Here is a 22,365-nt window from a genome sequence, read left to right as displayed (position 1 = left end):
TGGTTTAAAGCTACTAAGTTTGGATGGCTTGTTTCATAGGAACAGACTAACTGAAAACACTAACAAAGCACAGACACATACGTGAATGCACACATGTTCCTCTTTTCCCAAACTCTCTAAACCAACATCACTCACAGTTGCAAAATCCCCCAATAAAATAACCGCAAACGAAATCTTGCAGTTCACTGAATGGTTAACACATCAGGGTCAAAGAAGAATCTTAAAAATGGAATGCAAGATAGTTCAACAATAAAACCCTATATGTGAAATTCATAACTTTGGGAAGTTAAGTGAGAAACCATATAGGATCACTCAAATTCCAAAAGTGAACTTGGAAAGATCCAATTTCTTAATTACCACTGTTTTGTTTTATTATGGTATTGAGTTTATTTTGAGGTTTCAAGTTGCACTGAGGGAGGCTACAAGTTTTGGTACTTTCCCTGGAGAACTATGGCAGAGAGATTGAGACTGTGGCATTCCAATCAAGTCAGGAAAAGGATAAATTGCCAGCTATTATCAGCAGTAGTCAACATTTTCCTGAAAGTTCTAGAAAACAAAATCAATGTGAAAAAGAAATAAGGAGTTCCCGTCATGGCTCAGCAAAAACTAATCTGACTAGTATCCACGAGGACACAGGTTTGATCCCTGGCCTTGCTCAGTGGGTTAAGGGACCTGGCACTGCTGTGAGCTGTGGTGTAGGTTGAAGACATGGCTCGGATCTGGCGTGGCTGTGGCTGTGGCATGGGCCAGCGGCTACAGCTCCGATTTGACCCCTAGCCTGGGAACCTCCATGAGCTGTGGGTGCAACCCTAAAAACCAAAAAAAAAGAAGAAGAAGAAGAAAAAAAAGAAACGAGGTTTACACAGGAATGTGACCACATCATCATAATTTATAGTGTTTTATATGTATTAAAACCAGTTAGAAAATATAATAGATTCTATTCACATTAGGAACAAAAATTAGAAAGTAATGAGGAAAACACTTAAAAAGAAATGGGATTACTGGGCTGTCATGGAGGACACCTGGGGAAAAGGCACTGACCATGAGGCAAGACCACTCTATGTCTCTCTAGTGCCTGCCAGCCATTTACAGTTTACTGGGCAGGAGAAACTGCCCTCCACTTGCTGACCAGTTCTTCCTGTGATTTTCTGGTCAATGTGACTGGGTTGGGGGGAGGAACTGCAAGATTCCATTCTAGCCCCGATTTCAATTTCCCTTTCCACAGTGGAGATCCTGGTGCGCATCCCACAAGTTCACAGACAGGCAGGAGCCAGACCAGCCACCACTGCTGGAAATGCGCAAAATCCATTGCATCCATCCTTTCTTCCCAAAGAGCCATGTGATAAGTCAGTTCGTTACTGAACATTAAATACACGGAAAATTTTCTAGACCATCCTCTCCATCTGCCTATGTGATCAGAAAACATGGATTGCAGCAACCTAGTTCCCCAGCTTGCACAACGCACACCACCAGAAATAACACAAGACCTACAGCAACCTGTCTCCTGCTACAGCCAGGTGAAACTCCTCCTTGTTGTTTAAAAGAGATTCAAAGGTAATAAATGCTTATTTTGATTAAACAAAAACACACTCTAGTATTTTAGGAACTGTAGTAATGTTGTGATTATAGACAAAAATTACCACACACAGGAGAATTCTGTACAGGAGGAAAAGAAACCACTTCTACCTTGCGAGGACAGAGTGAGAAGGTGGTGGTTTACAAACCAGGAAGCACTCTCTTTGGGCAGAATCTGCTAGAGCCTTCATTCTGGACTTCCCAGCTTCGAGCGCTGTGGACAGCAGGTGGGATGTGGAGCCTCTCAAGGGCAAGAATTCAAATCTCATGACCAAAGCATACAACATAGATTCAAAAATATGTTTACCATGGGAAGTTATGGAATTCTATTTGGAAATTAAAGAGAAACTAAGGTTCAAATGAAATGAAAAAAGAAAAACCAACCATGCTCCTCTGCCAAGCATCCCTGGTTATCTTAAAGAACGTCTGTAACTTTTAAAACCGAAGGGCAAGGGCAGTGGGCCTGGGAGAAGTGGAGAAGTGTCCTTGGGTGGCTCCACCCTCGTTCCACAGGGTGGGGCCTTGGCGGCAATGGGCGAGTGAGGTTATGACAGCACATGCTCCAGAATGCCTTGTCTAATCAGCTGCTCGCACTTCCAACGAGGTAGAAAATGCTGAGGGAAGAGAGGGAGGAAGAGAAAGGAAGGAAAAGAAATTTACATTACATTGTATGTCATTACAAAGTGGCAACTTGTTATGTATATTTCAAACTCCAACAGCTAAGTAGTTAAGAGCTAAACTTAAGTATATTTGCTATTTTTGTGTTGTTGTGGTTTTTTGGGGTTTTTTTTTTGCCACGCCCACAGTACGTGGAAGTTCCAGGGTCAGAGAGCGAATCTATGGCACATCGGTGACAACACTGAGTCCTTAACCCACTGAGCCACTGGGGAACTCTGTATATTTGCTATTTTAATCAACTGAAATTGATGCCACTTAGAGAGATACTGAAATCTGAATTTTATAAAGAAATTCATAGTCCGATTAAGTTAAATTTAACTGAAAACTTCTGAACTCTAGTAGATATTTTCCTTAGTGCTTGTGTTTTAAAGTTTATGCACAGGAGTTCCTGTTGTGGTGCAGCGGAAACAAACCCGACTAGGAACCATGAGGTTGCAGGTTCGATCCCTGGCCTCGCTCAGTGGATTAAGGATCCGGTGTTGCTGTGAGCTGTGGCACAAGTCGAAGACGTGGCTTGGATCTGGTGTTGCTGTGGCTGTGGTGTAGGCCAGCAGCTATAGCTCCAATTTGACCCCTAGCCTGGGAACCTCCATATGCTGCAGATGTGGCCCTAAAAAGCAAAAAAAAAAAAAAGTTTATGCAGAGGAGTTCCTATTGTGGCTCAGCAGTAATGACCTGACTAGTATCCATGAGGATGCAGATTTGATCCCTGGCCCCACTCAGTGGATGTGGATTAAAGATCCAGCATTGCTGCAAGCTGTGGTGTAGGTTAAGGATGCAGCTTGGATCTGGAATTGCTGTGGCTGTGGCTGTGGTGTAGGCTGGCAGCTACAGCTGCAATTTGATCCCTAGCCTGGGAGCTTCCATATGCCAAAGGTGTGGACCTAAAAAGCAAAATAATAATAATAATAATAAATAAAAAAGTAAATAAAGTTTATGCACAGAAAGCCCAGGTGGGTGAGACTCCCACAGCTCATTAGGGAGGTCAATGGCAGGAGCGTCTCCTCCCTTAACCTCTTCTAGGATCTCAGTGAACAGTCATTCTTCTATTAATAGTGCAGCTCTTCTCCCATGTTCTCCAAGGACAAGTCCTTGTAACCTGTGATATGGGCACTGGTCACATGCTGTGTGAAAATGCCGATGCCCAGCTAAGGCTCAGCCTCCTCATCTCCTGAGGACGCTATTCTCATCCTGAGGTGGAAAAGAGTCTCCTTGTCTGACTCCCTCCCAAAACACCAGGTCTTAAAACAGAAGTGAACATTTACTGAACTCCAGAAGCGAGGCTGGAAGACTGCCCAAGCTCACAAGTGACCAAAGAAATCTCAAAGACAAGCCAAACAGAGATACTTGGGTAAAAATGAAAAACAGTGCATTAGGAAGTGCAGTGTAAGGAGGTCCTGTTGTGGCGCATCATAAATGAATCCGACTAGGAACCATGAGGACACACATTCGATCCCTGGCCTCACTCCATGGGTTAAGGATCCAGTGTTGCCGTGAGCTGTGGTGTAAGTCTAAGACGCAGCTCGGATCCCATGTTGCTGTGGCTGTAATGTAGGCCAGCAAATACAGCTCCAATTCGACCCCTAGCCTGGAAACTTCCACATGCTGCAGGTGTGGCCCTAAAAGACTAAAAAAGAAGAAGAAGAAGAAAAAAAAAAAGTGTAGCATAGGAGTTCCTGATGTGGCACAAAGGGATGGGCAGCTTCTCTGCAGCACCAGGGTGCAGGTTCAATCCCCAGCCAGGAATCCCGGGCCGGGCAGAGTGTGTTAAAAGATCCAGTGTTGCCTCAGCTGTGGCTTAGGTCGAAACTGTGGTTTGGATCTGATCCCTGGTCTGGAAACTCAATATGACACAGGATGGCCAAAAAAGAAAAAAAAAAATTTCAGTCAATACACTAGTAAACCATACCTGACTCTTGAACAACAAGGATTTGAATTGTGTGGCTCTACTTATACACGGATTTTTTTTCTATATATAGTACCTGTATTTTCATTTTACAGATCTTTAAATTGACTTGGTATAAGGAAAAGTGTGTGTTCAATGAGAGATCACAATAGGTGGTCTAGATCCCGGAAGAACAGTGCTTGGGTCCTAATTCTATTCAAACTGTTTTAGCTTCTGGCCCTTGGGTGAGTCACTTATCAATCCCTTCGTTTCTGAGGCAGAGGTGGAAGCACTCAAACATCTGACTATGAGGGATGAGGTAAGTCTGTCGCACTAACCCCTGAGCATTGTTCAAGGATATCAACGATAATTAACTTTTTCTTACAATATGCAACATTTGCTTCAAGTCTTTATAATTAGGAAAAAGGATAAAAGAGTATCTTAAAACATAATTCCTACAATACAAATGATCACTACAAGGTAATATTTATTTTGCTACTGGTTCCAACATTTCCATCACTCAACACTCTTCTTACAAAATTTAAAGTCTCTAAAACAATAAATACCTGGCTATTTTTTTTCAATAGGACTGAAGTACCATCATCAACTTCAAATTCGCCATAGTCTTTTAGACACCGCACCTGAAAGGAAAAACTAATGTTTTTATCTATATCATTTTTTAACGTGCAGCAGCCAAAAAGTAGAGGGGGAATGTATATATATACCCACAGGAAAGTATTAGGCTGTTCCTTTCTTTTTTTGTCTTTTTAGGGCCCTACCCATGGTATATGGAGGTTCCCAGGCCAGGGGTCAAATCAGAGCTGCAGCTGCCAGCCTGCACCACAGCCACAGCAATGCCAGATCCAAGCCGCGTCTGTGACCTACGCTACAGCTCACGGCAACGCTGGATCCTTAACCCACTGAGCGAGGCCAGGGGTCAATCGTGCATCCTCATGGATACTAGTGGGGTTCGTTACTGCTGAGCCACAACAGGAACTCCAAAAGTTCAAACTTTTACAACAGATACAATCAGAAAATATTAGCTGTTCCATTCTATTCCTGCCACCCCCGGCAGGTAAAATTTTTGGTTTGGGTTTATGTTTCTTTTTTGTGCTTCACTTTATCGTGCTTCTCAGATTGTGTTTTACAAATTGAAGGTTTGTGGCAACCCTGCATTGTCAGATGCAATTAGCATTTTTTAGCAATACAGCATGTATGTGCTATTGCATGCTCAATATACTACAGTATAAACATAACCTGTATATGCCCTTGGAAAGCCAAAAAATTTGTGTGACTTGCTTTATTAAATACTCGCTTTATCATGGATCTGAAACCAAACCTACGAGATGGTTATATTGTGTAAGGTATGCCTGCATAAACTAATATATACTCATATACCTCTTTTCTTAAGACAAAAGTCAGAGCTCCACAAAAAGACCAAAAAAAAAATAAATAAATAAAGACCAAAAAACCCCCCAAAAAACGAAAGTTAGCACAGTCTATGCATTAAGAAAAATCATATGCACTAGTGTATTCATAGCACTATTCACAATAGCCAAGACATGGAAACAACTTAAATGTCCATCAACAGATGAATGGATTAAGATGTAGATATAGACACCGGAATACTACTCAGCCATAAAAACAACAAAATAAAGTCATTTACGGCAACATGGATGCAACTAGATTCTCATACTGAGTGATGTAAGAAAGAGAAAGATAAATACCATATGATATCACTTACACGTGGAATCTAAAATGCGGCACAAATGAGGTTCCCATTGTGTCACAGAGGAAACGAATCCCAGGATCCGTGAGGATGCAGGTTCGATCCCTGGCCTTGCTCAGCAGGTTCAGTGGCAGCTGCAGCTCTGATTCAAACCCTAGCCTGGGAACTTCCATATGCTGCAGGTGTGGCCTTCAAAAGCAAAAAGCAAAAAGCAAAGCAAAGCAAAACAAAACAAAACAAAATAAAATAAATAAAATAAAATAAAATAAAATATGGCACAAACAAACCTATCTATAAAACAGAAACAAACTCACATAAATGGAGAATAGACTGTGGCTGCCAAGGGGGAGGGAGGAAGGAGTGGGATGGATGGGGAGTTTGGGGTTACTAGATGTAAACATTTAGAATGGACAAGCAATGTGGTCCTGCTGTATAGCACAAGGAAATACATCCAATCACTTGTAATAGAACATGATGGAAGATAATATAAGGGAATGTGTGTGTATATATGCATATATACATATACATACACACACACACGTATATACACATATATAAATATATATGACTGGGTCACTTTGCTGTACAGCAGAAATTGGTACATTGTAAATTAACTATGCTTTTTTTTTGCTTTTTACAGCGACACCTATGGCACAACTATAATTTAATAATAAAAAATTATTTTAAAAAAGAAAAAAGAAAAATCCATTTTAAAAAAGTATACTTACCTCTATGTAAAGGCTTTTGGGAGGTTTCATATCCTGTGTGATGTCCAAGCCTTCATCTCCTCCCAATGACCTCATGTAGGTAGCAAGGGACTTTTTGTAATGATTGAACCAATCCATCTGCCAACATAAAGATAGTCATTTGACAAGGCTTTAAGTATATTGTTTAAGTACACTGTCATTTGACAAAGCTTTAAGTATACTGTATAAGTATACTGTCATTTGAAAAGGCTATAAGCTATTAAGTGAATGGGTCAATTTTCTGTACAGCAGAAATTGGCACAACATTGTAAATCAACTCTATTCACATTGATGAGGAAAGTACGTACACACAAATTTTATGGAAAATCCCCAAATAACAATGCCTGTTTTTTTTTTTTGTTTTTTTTGTTTGTTTTTTTTTTTTGTCTTTTGTCTTTTGTCTTTTTTTGTTGTTGTTGTTGTTGTTGTTGCTGCTATTTCTTGGGCCGCTCCCACGGCATATGGAGATTCCCAGGCTAGGGGTCGAATCGGAGCTGTAGCCACCGGCCTACGCCAGAGCCACAGCAACGCGGGATCCGAGCCGTGTCTGCAATCTACACCACAGCTCACGGCAACGCCAGATCGTTAACCCACTGAGCAAGGGCAGGGACCGAACCCGCAACCTCATGGTTCCTAGTCGGATTCGTTAACCACTGCGCCACGACGGGAACTCCAACAATGCCTGTTTTTTTAATCCTACTGATGGATCAATAACAAGTAACATAATGAGATCCTATATTTGTCTTTCTTTTTTTTGTTATTGGTCTTTTTGGGGCTGCACCCACAGCATATGGAGGTTCCCATGCTAGGGGTCAAATCAGAGCTGTAGCTGCTAGCCTACACCACAGCCACAGCAACTCAGGATCCAAGCTGAGTCTGTGACCTACACCACAGCTCACAGCAACACTGGATCATTAACCCACTGGAGCAAGGCCAGGGATTGAACTAGCATCCTCATGGATACTAGTTGGGTTTGTTGAGCCAGGACAGGAACTCTCCGAGACCCTTTATTTTGATAAGAGTTTTCCATATATTATTTAGGATTATTCCTGCCATTCTTTCTCAGTATAAACTAAAGACCTAAAACTACTGAAAAACAAATGTGAGAAACACTGTAGATACTATTACACAACAATGCCAGAACCTCAGCCAGTTTCCAAATTCATAAGCTTGAACAACAGTGCTAACTTATAACTTACTTCTTCAGCAGACATGTGAAATCGTAAAGCATTTGGCAAGACACTGCCATACTCCCACCTGAGTGCTCTAATCCGAAGCAATCGGTCATACCTAGGACGTTAACAAGGTATTAGATGGCATAACAGAAGGGATATCAGAAGTTGTTTTGATCAGGAGAGACTCAAGACTCACAACCACTGAAATGTAACGCGGAATTTTATTTGGCTCCTGAGGCAGACAAACCACTTGTCATGTCATGTGACATCTTTGGGGCAATGGGGAAAACAGGCATACAGACTGGACAGATGCTGTGCAGGCATGTTCATTTCTCTAGGAATGATAATGGCACAATGGTCCTATGAGAAAAGTCCATAGGTCCTTATTTCTTGGAGATGCATACTAAAATATTCAGTGGTAAAATGCCCAAAGTTCTACAGTGGTTTAGCAGACAAAACAAGATGAAGCAGTTATGGCAAAATGTTAAGAACTATTAAACCTATATGATGGCTTCATGGGGATCTGTAATAATATTTCCCAGTTCTACGAATACTGTAATTTTTCACAATAAAAAGTGTTTAAATGGGAGTTCCCGCTGTGGCGCAGTGGGTTAAGAATCCAACTGCAGCAGCTTGGGTTGTTTTGGAGGCACAGGGTTTGATCCCCAGCCCAGGGCAGTGGGTTAAAGGAGCCAGCACTGCCACAACTAAGGCACAGGTCACAGCTGTGGCTCAGATCCAATCCCTGGCCCAGGAACTTCCATATGCCATGGGGGTGGCCATTCAAAAAAAAAGTTTAAATGGAAAAAAGAGAAGAATTTAGAATGCTTATAAAAGACAAATCTAAGAGGACTTCCTGCTGTGGCACAGCAGAAACAAATCTGACTGGTAACCATGAAGTTGCAGGTTTGATCACTGGCCTCACTCAGTGGGTTAAGGATCTGGCATTGCCATGAGCTATGGTGTAGGTTGCAGATGCGGCTCGGATCCCTCGTTGCTGTGACTGTGGCATAGGCTGGAGGCTGTAGCCCTGGGAAACTCCATATGCTACAGGTGTGGCCCTAAAAAGCTTAAAAAAAAAAAAGACAAATGTAAGAATTTGTTCCCCACCTGAAATGTTTAATTAGGAAACCACATGGCACCCCAGCAAACAGAGACACTCACAAGTATGCTATAGTGCAGCGCTGGTTTCTCAACAAAGAACAGTGTCGAAACTTGATGGTTGGTATCAAATCACTTCGTCCACCTGACTTCGCTTCATTCCTGGTAAAACATTTAAGGAGGAAATGAATATCTAATTCAGTATAAGTAGAATTTTCAAAGCCCACTGACAACTGACTCCATGCTTGTTTTCATCCACTTATGTGTAGGTTAACCTACACAAACAGCAACTGCCTCCACATCAGAGCTTCTGCTAACACACTAAAAGATAAAAAAGCCAAATCTAACTAATTTGCCTAGGACCTGTTTAGCCATGTGGCACTTTGTGTTTTCACACTGATTAATCTTTGTCTCCAAAAGATAAGCATCATGTTTCTTCACTTTCTGGGTATCTCTTTTTTAAGCTGGGATAAGAGAGCAAGTATCATGGTGCCTAAGATTACAGCCTCATGTCTTGTTTGGTTTTTTTTTTTTTCTTTTGTCTTTTTAGGGCTGCACCTGTGGCATATGGAGGTTCCCAGGCTAGGGGTCAAATTGGAGCTGTAGCTGCTGGCCTACATCACAGCTCACAACAACGCCAGATACTTAACCCACTGAGCGAGGCCAGGGATCAAACCCGCAACCTCATGATTCCTAGTGGGATTCGTTTCCGATGTGCCACAACGGGAACTCCTCCTATCTCGTTCTCATTCTATGGAGTCCTCTTTTCGTGATACTTCCAAATCTTCATTCTAAGAAAGTGAGCTAAGAATTCTAGACTCAAATGGTCCTCCACTCAACCAACAAATTTTTCTTTTTTTCTTTTTTTAAGGGCTGCACCCACAGCATATGGAAGTTCCCAGACTAGGGGTTGAGTCGGAGCTGTAGCTGGCAGCCTACACCATAGCCACAGCAACGTGGGATCTGACCCACATCTGCGACCTACACCACAGCTCACAGCAATGAAACTGTGTCCTCATGGATACTAGTCGGGTTTGTTAACCACTGGGCCACGACAGGAACTCCTAACAAATATTTCCTGATCTTCAACTACGTGTATGTTCTGTACTTCAGGGTCCTTTACATAAAGAGGGAGAAAATTTTGGTTTTACCCTATGAAATAGACATCTCCGTAGATATTAGACAAGCATCACATTTTATTTATTTATTTATTTATTTATTTATTTATTTATTTATTTATTTGCTTTTTAGGGCCGCACCTGCGGCATATGGAGGATCCCAGGCTAGGGGCAAATCAGAGCTATAGCTGCCAACCTACACCACAGCCATAGCAATGTAGGATCTGAACCTCATCTGTGACCTACACCACAGCTCACAGCAACACTGGATCTTTAACCCACTGATTGAGGTCAGGAATCAAACCTGCAACCTCATGGTTGGATTCGTTTCTTCTGCACCACAGCAGGAACTCCAAGTATCATATTTTAAAACCAGATAGGAGACCCCACTGTGGCACAGGGGGTTAATGATCCGGCATTGTCTTTGTGGCAGCATCAGTTTGATCCCTGGCCTGGGAACTTCCATATGCTATGGGTGCAGTAAAAAAAAAAAAAAGAAAGAAAAAGAAACAGATGTACAGGAGTTCCCATCGTGGCTCAGTGGGAACAAACCTGACTAGTATCCATGAAGGCACAGGTTCCATCCCTGGCCTTAGTGGGCCAAGGATGCAGCATTGCTGTGAGCTATGGCATAGCTTTGCAGATGTGGCTTGGATCCCAAGTTGCCTTGGCTGAGGTGTAGGCCCACAGCTATAGCTGCTATTCGACGCCTAGCCTGGAAACCTCCATATCCCACGGGTGCAGCCCTAAAAAGACAAAAAAAAAAAAAAAGTTAAGGTGGCAAATTCTATGTAATGTATATTTTCCACAATAAAAAAGGGAGGGGGAACAAAGCCAGATGTGCAGAATGAGTAAGAATCTACTTTGGAGGGTTTTTTTTTCCTTTTTATGGCCCCGCTACAGCATATGGAAGTTCCCAGGCCAGGGGTAGAATTGAAGCTGCAGCTGCAGGCCATAGCCACAGCCACATCAGATCCTATACTGGAGTTTGCGGCAATGCCAGATCCCGAACCCAATGAGCAAGGCCAGGGATCGAACACACATGCTCACAAAGACTAGGTTGAGTTCTTAACCTACTGAGCCATAACGGGAACTCCTACTTTGGAGTTTTAAAAGGAACCAGATGAATACAAAATGCATGTGCCTGCTCCAGGCCCTGAAAACAGAGGCAAAACCTATGTCCCATCTCATCACATCTTCTAGATCTGTTCTAGACACTTCTGCCACTCTATGAATGTTGGGTTATAAAGAAATAGTACAAATAAAATACACCCAACCTGGAGTTCCCATCGTGGCTCGGTGGTTAACGAATCCGACTAGGAACTATGCGGTTTCAGGTTCGATCACCTTGCTCAGTGAGATAAGGATCCAGTGTTGCCATGAGCTATGGTGTAGGTCACAGACGAGGCTCGGATCTGGTGTTGCTGTGGCTCTGGCGTAGGCCGGCGGCTACAGCTCCGATTCGACCCCTAGCCTGGGAACCTCCATATGCCTTGGGTGCAGCCCTAGAAAAGGCGAAAAGACAAAAAATAAAATAAAATAAAATACACCCAATCTAACATCAGAGTACCTTACTGAGTATATAAGAACTTTCTGAAAAAAAATTCACATTTATACATGTGTAATTAAATAGGAATAGATTTCGTTTGACAAATAATTCTAAGTAGAAATAGTGGTAATAGTGATTGCCCCCCTAGAAAGAAACTAGGGGGGTAGGGCACAGAACTTGGATCATGAATTTCCAAATGGTATGAATACAGGAAAATCATTCCCTTACCAGACAAAGGCCTGTTAGGCTACCTCCTAAATATGTCTGGAACCTGTTCACTTTTTCCCTGGTCGGCTCACCTCTCCTGTCACTAGCATGTCCAGCACACCTCCCTCTCCTCTCAGCCACTCTGTCCACTACTCACATAGTAGCCAGGATGGTCTTTTAAAACACAAACCTGCCATCACCTGCCTCACGTGCTTGATCTCCCCTGGTGTCACCCTTTGCCTACTCACTAAACTTCAGCCACACTGGCCTTCTTTAAGGATCATTCCCTGAGCATCCCATGCTTCCATGACTCTGGGCCTCTGTATATGCTGTTTCCTCCACCTAGAATACTGTCTGTCCACAATGATTGCCTCACTAAAATCTGCTTCTCCTTCAGGCCCCAGCTGAAGTGTCTCTTCCTTGGAGAGAACATCCCTGATTCTTTTGTCTACTAATATTTTCAATTCATTATTCTCTCTCCTGGTGTTGTTTTCCTTCTTAGCTTGTATTCCAATTTGGTGTATATCTGCCTTCTGCATTACACTGTGAGGGCTATAGGGGCAGAAATCTTGATTATGCTGTTTACGATTGAAACACCAGATCCAGAGTTCCCATTGTGGCGCAGCAGAAATGAATCCAACTAGGAACCATGAGGTTGTGGGTTCAATCCCTGGCCTCGCTCAGCGGGTCACGGATCCAGTGTTGCTGTAAGCCACAGTGTAGGGGGCACACGTGGCTCAGATCTGGTGTTGCTGTGGCTGTGGTGTAGGCCGGCGGCTACTTCTCCAATTAGACCCCTAGCCTGGAAACCTTCATATGCTATGGGTGCGGCCCTAAAAAGACAAAAACAAACACCAGATCCGCTTGTTAGCTCATAATTGCTTAGTACATACTTGTTGAATGAACACATGAATGGCTTGGGAACCTGAGTTCAGGACTTTATATTTCCCTTACATTTGCTGCAGACCTGTTGCAGTTCGGTTCCTCATTCCAACTGTACCTATCAAACACAATAACTAGAAAATGCTCCTGTTCTGTGTGTTCCACGAATCTTACTAGCATGCTATTGAGGTCTATGTCCAAGTGACTGATGAAAATACTATCTAACGAGGCCAAAAATGAAACCTCATATCGTAGGCAGACCTCTCCAGGTTGACATATGAATACCTCACCTCTGATCCAGCAGTTAGTACTCTTGTCTTATTCTCAACCAAATCATAGGACCCTATGAAGTTTGTCATTAAGCCCAAATTCTCCACTGTGTCAATTACTATGCTGGGCTCTAAAGAGTCTCTAACTCCAGAGCCCTCTCACCTACCCAGCTATAGCCTTTTGTAGCACTTCTCAGCAAAGTGCACTCAAGCTACTGGAAGTCACTACAGCCCCTGCTAAGTTTACACAAACTGCCCACTCTCCCTTTAATGCACACTAAGGCATCAACTGAAAAGAAGCAGTGGAAACAACACATTTCACTTATTGGGGTTTTACTGATTCCCGTCTCATCTCTTTTAGGTCTACCCTAATTCCTTTCTAGTCCTAGCAGTCAAATGTGTACAGAACTTCTACCATGTGCCAGGCACTATGTGAATCCCCACAGATAAAGCAGATAAAGCAGTGATTAACTCAAACCACTCTAGTCCTGTATCACTAGGGCTCTACTGGGCTCACAGACAATGGGAAAAAAAACCAACTATATCTAAAAACTAATTTAAGATTATCTGATTTCAATATCATATTTCTTATCAACTTACACATCAGACTGGTTTTGTTCATACAAAGCTTTCATCTCCTCCAGAACTTGCCTGAGTCCATCCTCCTAGAACATATAAAATTACAGATACACTCATTAATTCCAAGTCTGTAGCAATATTTTATCCATAAAGTTTACCTTTGATTTGCATATCTTATCAAAAAGCCATAGTCCTTCCACACCTCTTAGGATGGATATCATAACAAGTGATGGAGAGGATGGGGAGAAACTGGAACTCTTGTACATTGCAGGTAGGAATGTAAAATGATAACTGTCCAGTAGAAAACAGTCTGACAGTTCCTCAAAAAGTTAAACATAGAATCACCGTATTACCAGCAATTCCACTCCTACGTATCTCTACTTAAGAGAACTGAGAACACTTGCTCATACAAAAACTTGTACACAAATGTTCAGAGCAGCATTATCCACAAGAGCCAAAAAGTGGAAACAATCCAAATGTCCATCAATGGACAGTTAGACCAAATATGGTATATCTATTCAAAGGAATATCATTTACCCAAAAATAAATAAATAAATGAAGTACTGATACAGGCAACATGGATGAAACTTGAAAACATGATGCTTAGTGAAATAAGCCAGACACAAAAAGACAAATATTGTATGATTCCACTTATCTGAAATGTCTAGAATAGGCAAATTCAGAGAGACAAAGTAGATTAGAGGTTACCAGGGGCTGAGGGGGGAGAGGATTGTGCAGGTATTGCTTAATGATTATAGAGTTTGTTTGGAGTTATGAAAATTTTTGGAAATGACCAAATGGTTGCACAATGTGAATATAATGCCACTGAAGTGTACACTTAAAAATGGTTAAAACGGCAAATTTTTAGTTATGTATATTTTTCAACAATAAAAAAAGAAATGAATTACTAACAAAATACAAAAACAACATACTGATTAAGAATAATCTTGAATACTCTGTACTGAGAAACGAAGTCAACAGAAAGGAATGCACATTGTATGTTTCCAACTGGTCCTGTACAAAAAAGTTTGCAACTCCTGGCTGAATTTAGAAATACACTTTTTTAAAAAAACAAATATAATGTGTAGTCCAAAAAGAAAACCCATAGTTGCCTAAAGTTGCAAGTAAGAGAGAGCTGATACCTACAAAAGAGAAAAGGGAATCTTTGGGGTAAAAGAAATCTTGATTGGGTTGCCGGTTTCAGAATTGTATACATTTGTAAAACTAAAATTTCTGTTGTAATGTGTATTTTGCTGTATATAAATTATACTTCAGGAGTTCCTGTTGTGACTCAGTGGTTAACAAACCCGACTTGCATCCATGAGGATGTGGGTTTGATCCCTGGCCTCACTCAATGGGTTAAGGATCTGGCGTTGCCCGGAGCTGTGGTGTAGGTCACAGACGCGACTCAGATCCTGTGTTGCTGTGGCTATGGCGTAAGCTGGCAGCTATAGCTCCAATTGGACCCCAGCCTGGGAACCTCCATATGCCGAGGGTGCGGCCCTAAAAAGACAAAAATAAATAAATAAATAAATTATACTTCAATAAAAATGATCAAAAAAATCAAGTTTATAGAAGCAATAATGCATGACAAAAGTATGTAAATAATTTATTTACTAGAAAGTGGTCTTGGAGTTCTCGTCGTAGCTCAGTGGTTAAAGAATCAGACTAGGAACCATGAGGTTGCAGGTTTGATCCCTGGCCTTACTAGGGATCCGGCATTGCCGTAAGCTATGGCGTAGGTCGAAGACTCGGCTCACATCCTGTGTTGCAGTGGCTGTGGCGTAGGCAGGTGGCTACAGCTCAAGTTCCACCCCTAGCCTGGGAAAAGACAAAAAGACAAAAAAAAAAAAAAAAAAAAAGGTCTTAAAAGGTTACTACTGAAAAAACACTGCAAGAATAAAAAATAAAGGTCAAAGGAATTTTTCTATTATCCACTTTGGGCAAATTTTAAAAATTTCCCTTGGAAGGATAAAAATATTAGAATGTAAAACTCATAAATGTTACCCAATTAGCCTGTTAACAATCCAAGGGATAGTGACCCCTATACCTGAAACATTGTAAATCAATTTAAAAATACGGAGAAAAAAGCCACTAACACTATACTAACAAAAACAAAGTGAAACAAAAGATCAGTAACCCATCTATTTTTAGAGCCAAAATATATTCATTAGTAAAAGCGCTTTGGCACTACCAGTGAAGCACAAAATCAACTACTTAACTCTGCTCAAATATAAGAAGTAATTCCTGATGAAAAATGTAAGCATGACTTCTACCTTCCATCAACTGGTTAAAAAGAGATTATAGAAGTATGGTCTATTAGAACTTAGTTCCTTTTACCACAAATATTTTAAAGAATAGCTGAAACTCATGCATAAGTAGTAGATCTGCAGGTAAAGATAAATGTGAAATAATTTTGTAAAGATACACACAAGCTTTCTGATTTAGATTTTTAAAAAATGTACAGCAGGAATTGCTTCATTTTGTGCTCCAACCTCCCAATGCAAGCTCTTAGGAACCCAAGATAATTTTCCTAAATACTTAAAACAATTACCAGTTCTGCATATAGAAAGTGGGTAATCATTCCAATTTGCTGAACACAGCACGTAATTATGAGGAATTCTGGAATGCACAAGGCAGAGGCTCTGCTCTAAACCAGCTATCATCTGCTTGAGAGGAATAATTCTTGGAAGTCTGTGTGGGTCCTGGGAGTGTGGGATCAGTCAAATCAATTCTTGGTCTGCCCTAGCTCAGCTGTGTCAGAATGGCCAGCCACCGTCTTGCCCCACCCGAGGCAGGCTCCACTGCAAGAAAAGGACTTCTAAGTTCACTCCTGACATTTATCCTAAAATGTGAGCAAAAAAAGGGATCTGAAGAGCACCAGTGGGCAGTCTCTGTGCCTTGGGCTCATTTCCTCACATGTACCAGGTCCCCAAAGGGCCTGGTCTTCCCTCTTCAGTGGAGCCGCATTTGAGAGCTTACACACCTCTGCATTCCAGCATCTCTATTGAACCTCCCACGGGGCCTCCTAACTTTGGAAATGAGGTAACTGTCTAAAGTTGAAAGGATGACAGACTGGAATTTAGGAAACCTGTGTTCAAGTTGAGGCTCTGACCCCAACGTGCTACAAGTTCAAAACAAGTCTCTTAATTTGATCCATACTTTCCTCATCTGTAAATGACGTGATTGTCAGACCAGGTGCTCTTTAACGTTTACCTTCCCCAAAACACTCTTTGGGTTCACCTCCAATGTTAACTCGCTACCTGAAGGAAAAGCCTCCTCAAAGGCGGATTCTTTCCCATCTGTTACCCCATCCGTCTCCACCCCTGTTCCAGCAGTTTCAAGTCCCGTCTGTCTCAGGGCCCGCTGACCGGACTGTTCGGACCATACACAGCTCCCATTGGGTTTATTATTAGCACCTTAAACCATTCTTTATCCTCTCCAATCCACTCCTCAAAGTGTTACCAGAGTTACTGTCAAAACACAAAGTTAGCCAATCGCCCCTCTGTCCAAAGTGCCTTGTGAGGGAACAGTGAGTCCCCAGGACCCAGAGCCCAAGTGTGGCCGGCACACAGCGCACCGGTCGCCCTTTCCTAGCAGAGCGAGGGTATCCGCACCGCCTGCTCCTTCCCCGAGCAGCTCTCACGCCCCAGTTACTGCGGTCCACACTTCCTGGGTAGAACACACCACCTGTGCTCCAGCAACCCCTCTCCCGCCCCTCCCGCGGCCGCCCTACAAGGGAGGGAGCCTTCCACGAGCTAAGGCGGGGGTGGAGCCTGCCTGCGGCTACCCCAGGCCCGGCTGCTCTCCAGCACATCCCCGGGGCGAGATGCCATCGCCAAACCTGCGCGCACATCTGGAAGCCCCAAGCCCACAGTCTAAGCTTAGGGGCCACCCCCGGTGGCCACAGCCACCGCGAAGAACCACGGGCACACCCGTCTCCCGCTCCGGCTGAGCACCCCCGAGAAGCTGCCCGGGAAGCGCCCGCCAGCCCTTACATTGAAGGCCGGCAACTGTCCCTCGGCCGCGCGGTGCAGCTCCCGGACCAGCTCCATGGCCTTCTCGCAGAGCATGGCGGACGTGCCGGCTCCTGCGCACCCGAGGCTCCCAAACAAACGACAGCGGTCCCAGGACCACAGCCCGAGTTCCTGCAGCTCCTGCCGCTCGGCTCAGACACAGACTCCGCCGTCACCCCGCTTTGGCGCCAAAACGCGAAGCCAATAGGAACGCGCTGCCGACCTCCCGGCTACAGTGGCGGCCAAGGGACATATGCCTCCGCTGCGCAGCCGCAGTGCCCCAGGGATCGCTGCCCGGATTTGTTGTAGTTGTGGGCCCGCCCCTCGGTGCAGGCATTGGCCTGATCTCCTGCTGAGCGGCAGGACAGCTTTTGTGCAGCACAGCTCAGGACGAAAGCAGCCCCCCCCTTTCCCATTCGATTCATTCATTCTCTTTTAGGTTGACTGGGCCCGCGCGTTGAGGTCGAGAAGGCATGACGGGAAAAGGCGTGCATTGATGTTAAGACCTAGCATTGTGTCTACTCGGTTTTGCAGTGTGGTTTTGTGTGATATAAAAGGGAAACCAGGAGTTCCCTTCCTGGCTCAGTGGTCAACGAATCCGACTAGGAACCATGAGGTTGCAGGTTCGATCCCTGGCCTTGCTTAGCGGCTTAAGTATCCGGCGTTGCCGTGAGCTGTGGTGTAGGTCGCAGACGCGGCTGTGGCTCTGGTGTAGGCCGGTGGCTACATCTCTGATTAGATCCCTAGCATGGGAACCTCCATATGCTGGTGGGAGCCACCCTAGAAAAGGCAAAAAGACAAGAAAAGGGGAAAACAACTTTTTTTTTTTTTTGCTTTTTAGGGCTGCATCCGCGGCATATGGAAGTTCCCAGGCTAGGGGTCCAATCCGAGCTGCAGCTCCGGACCCACACCATAACCACAGCAACAGGGGATCCAAGCCGTGTCTGCGACCCACACCACAGCTCACAGCAACCTGGCATCCCTGACCCACTGAACAAGGCCAGGGATGGAACCTGCCTATTCATGGATCTGCGTGGGATTCCTTACCGCTGGGCTACAATAGGAACTCCCAGGGAAAACAACTTTTATTGGGTGTCTCCTGAGAGCTGGGGACTATAACATACTTCATGTAATTCTCACCATTATCCCTAAAGTGGTTATTAAGACTCTTGGTACTGATTAAGAAACAAAAGTTAGATAACTTGCCCAAGGTCACACAGTTGGCAAAGTGATAGACCCTGTTTTTAAACCTTCACCTTCAGAGTACCACCTTTGATATTAAAGCAGTCAATTTAAAAACGTGTAAAACAGCCCAACTCACTGTCTGTGGGAAGGGGGTTTACTCTGGATTAACATGAATAGCCATATTCTCACCTAGATGATTATGGAAATTTTCATAACTATATAGAATCAAAGGTGGGAATTACTGTTGTAGAAACAATTCGTTTTATTTGGCTCTTTTTTTAAAGCACTGTTACTTAGGAGTTCCCATCGTGGTGCAGTGCAAACAAATCCAACTAGGAGCCAGTGGGTTAAGGATCTGGTGTTGCCATGAGATGTGGTGTAGAAGACACAGCTCGAATCTGGCATTGCTGTGGCTGTGGCATAGGCCAGCGGCTACAGCTCTGATTAGACCCCTAGCCTGGGAACCTCCATATGCGGCAGGTGCAGTCCTAAAAAGACAAAACACAGGAGTTCCCGTCGTGGCGCAGTGGTTAACGAATCCGACTAGGAACCATGAGGTTGCAGGTTCGGTCCCTGCCCTTGCTCATTGGGTTAACGATCCAGCGTGGCCGTGAGCTGTGGTGTAGGTTGCAGACACAGCTCGGATCCCGCGTTGCTGTGGCTCTGGCATAGGCTGGTGGCTACAGCTCCAATTGGACCTGGGAACCTCCATATGCCGCGGGAGTGGCCCAAGAAATAGCAAAAAGACCAAAAAAAAAAAAAAAAAAAGAGAGAGAGAGAGACAAAACACAAATACATAAATAAAGCACTGTTACACGGATTCATTCTATTTGACCCTATAAACTGTGTTCCTTTTCTGCAAATATATAGTAGATGTGTGATCTGAGAAATGTGCCTGGGAATGGTCTACAAAGCCTCTGAATTTTATCCTTACCTCGAGTAACATTTCCATCTCAGCTCTACAGTAAGGGGTAATTTAGCTAAATGTTTTTATTTATTTATTTATTGGTTGTGCCCTTGGAATGTAGAAATTACCAGGCCAGAGACCAAACCTACACCAGAGCAGTGACTCAAGACTCCACAGTGACAATTCCAGATCCTAAACCTGCTGTGCCACAAGGGAACTCTGGTAAGTGTTTTTATTTTATTTTACTTTATTTTTTTTTGTCTTTTTGCCTTTTCTAGGGTCACTCCTGCGGCATATGGAGATTCCCAGGCTAGGGGTCCAGTTGGAACTAGATCTGCCAGCCTACGCCCCAGCCACAGCAACATGGGATCTGAACCGAGTCTTCGACCCACACCACAGCTCACAGCAATGCCGCATCCTTAACCCACTGAGCAAGGCCAGGGATTGAACCTGCAACCTCATGATTCCTAGTCGGATTTGTTAACCACTGCGCCACAACAGGAATTCCTATTTTATTATTTTATTTTTATTTTTTGTCTTTTTAGGACTGCACCTGTGGCATATGGAGGTTCCCAGGATAGGGGTCTAATTGGAGCTACAGCTGCTGGCCTATACCACAGCCATAGAAACACCAGATCGTTAACCCACTGAGCGAGGCCAGGGATTGAACCCGAAACCTCATGGTTCCTAGTTGGATTCATTTCCACTGTGCCACGACGGGAACTCCAAGTGTTTTTATCAAATACACAATTCTATAGTGGACTGTGTCATGGGATTTTATCCAAGGATCAACAGTATCCACAGACTTCCTTTGCAATGAACCTTTGCAATTTCAGAGAATTACTTTTCTACCTGTACAGTGGGGGCAATAGTACCCACTTCTGAGGGGTTGTAATGATTCATTATTCTCTTAGCCAGTACTTATGAAGTGCATATTTGGCATTGTTCTAGATACTGAAGATAAAGGAGCAAAGTCCTTGGTGTCAGGGTCTAAATTCTAGTATGGGAAACAGCAATGGACCGATACAGATATACTGAGGACAAATATATTGGTGAAAAGTGCTAAGAAGAGAGTAAGAATGGTGAGTAGTGACAGTGAGAGAGCCTGAAGCTTTTGAATTGATGTTCAGAGAAGGCAGGGACCTCAAGTGGAAGGGAGTAAGCCATGTGGATGTGATGGCTCACATGTCACTCACACCCTGCAGGCCTCTGTATCAGCAAGTAGGCAGTGATGCTGGGGCAGGGTGAGAGGCTGATGGCTGAGAACAGAGTAAGGGATGGAGGCCGTGTCAGGTAGCACCTGTTGGCCCATTTCATAAGCTTTCAGTTTTATTTTCAGTGAGGTGGGGAGCCACTGAAGTGTTTGAGAAAGCAAGTGGCAGAACTGGATCAAGGTTTTTTTGCCTGTTTGTTTGTTTTTAGGGTCACACCTGAGGCATATGGAAGTTCCCAGGCTAGGGGTTGAATGGTAGTGACAGCTGCTGGCCTATACCACAGCTCATGGCAACACTGGATCCTTAACCCACTGAGAGAGGCCAGGAATTGAACCTGCATCCTTATGGTTACTAGTCAGGTTCATTGCCGCTGAGCCACAAGAGGAACTCCAGATCTGGGTGTTTTAAAAAGACCTACGTATTTAAAAAAGGCCACTCTATTCACTAGACAGAGTGAGGCAGGAGACAATTTAGGTTATTAAAATATTCCAGGAGTTCCTGTCGTGGCTCAGCAGAAACGAATCTGACTAGCATTCATGAGGATGGACAGAGGTTTGATCCCTGGCCTTGCTCAGTGGGTTAAGGATCCCGCATTGCCGTGAGCTGTGGTGTAGGACGCAGATGTGGCTCCATTGCTGTGTCCCTGGCATAGGCTGGCGGCTACAGCTCCATGGGCCCCTGGCCTGGGAGCCTCCATATGCCCTGAGTGCGGCCCTAAAAAGAGAAAAACACACACACAAAAAACCACCACAAAGTACAAAACAAAACTATCTGAACACATTTTTAAAAGTCAAGTCCTTGCAGGAAAAGTTATAAATCATTAGGACAGAATTGTGATGTCACCTTTTTCTTTTTGTTGTGTAAATACCCCCTTTAAGGGGTTTCCACTGTTGTATGGAGTCAGAGAGCCTGGGATGGGAGCGGAGGGTCCCCCGCTTTGGGCAGTGCGGTGGGCTACAGGCAGGCGATGATCAGACCTAGCCGGACCCCTGACCCGCGCCGCTCAGCTGGTCGGCCCCGCCCAGACGGTGACGAGTAATGCGGCTTCAATTGCCCACCTCTAAGATGGCTGCAGCCTGCTCCGGGGGATGCTGGGAGAGCCAAGCGCCCGGGAGGGGGCAGGTCTGGGGGGCGGGTCCAGGGCTGGAGTGGGGGCGGGGAAGGCGGCCTCCCGGCGCTGATTGGCCGGCTCTGAGTGGCTGTAGGCGGGCGCGCTGGCCGGCCTGGACGTGAGGGCGGTGGGCTAGCGGCAGCAGTGGCGGCGGCGGCGGCATCCCTCAGCGGCTGCTCCCCTCCGCGGCTGGCGGCGAGGGCGAGGGCGAGGCCGGCCGTGCTGGCCACGGGATGAGGAAGAGGGCCGAGCCTGTCGCTCTGGAGCATGAGCGCCGCGCCGTCTCGGGCTCGCCCTCCGCCGGCTCGGCCGCCTCGGCGCTGGACGCCGACTGCCGCCTGAAGCAGAACCTGTGCCTAGCGGGCCCCGGGCCGGCTGAGCCGCGCTGCGCCTCCGACGCGGGCATGAAGCGAGCGCTGGGCAGGTGAGGAGCGGCGGG

At 44.5% G+C, this 22,365-nt stretch overlaps 2 protein-coding genes across 2 annotated transcripts in view; one reads left to right on the top strand and one right to left on the bottom strand.

The window, feature by feature from the left end:
• GINS1 (GINS complex subunit 1) lies at positions 1,503 to 17,770 on the bottom strand. The gene is made up of 7 exons (XM_003483911.4): positions 17,492 to 17,770; positions 13,515 to 13,579; positions 8,953 to 9,051; positions 7,813 to 7,903; positions 6,596 to 6,712; positions 4,705 to 4,779; positions 1,503 to 2,189 (listed from the first exon to the last, which is right to left on the bottom strand). The coding sequence occupies exons 1-7, from the start codon at positions 17,564 to 17,566 to the stop codon at positions 2,121 to 2,123; spliced, it is 591 nt and encodes a 196-aa protein (XP_003483959.1). The 5' UTR covers positions 17,567 to 17,770; the 3' UTR covers positions 1,503 to 2,120.
• ABHD12 (abhydrolase domain containing 12) overlaps positions 22,003 to 22,365 on the top strand; it is a 58,831-nt gene continuing 58,468 nt past the window's right edge. Inside the window, exon 1 of the mRNA XM_021078253.1 lies at positions 22,003 to 22,350. Within this exon, the coding sequence (XP_020933912.1) occupies positions 22,160 to 22,350 (191 nt within the window). The 5' untranslated portion in view covers positions 22,003 to 22,159. The remainder of the gene's footprint in view (positions 22,351 to 22,365) is intronic.

Source organism: Sus scrofa, chromosome 17, assembly GCF_000003025.6.
Source record: "Sus scrofa isolate TJ Tabasco breed Duroc chromosome 17, Sscrofa11.1, whole genome shotgun sequence".
In the NCBI taxonomy this organism is placed as follows: Eukaryota; Metazoa; Chordata; class Mammalia; order Artiodactyla; family Suidae; genus Sus; species Sus scrofa.
This window is presented reverse-complemented; position numbering and strand designations above follow the sequence as displayed.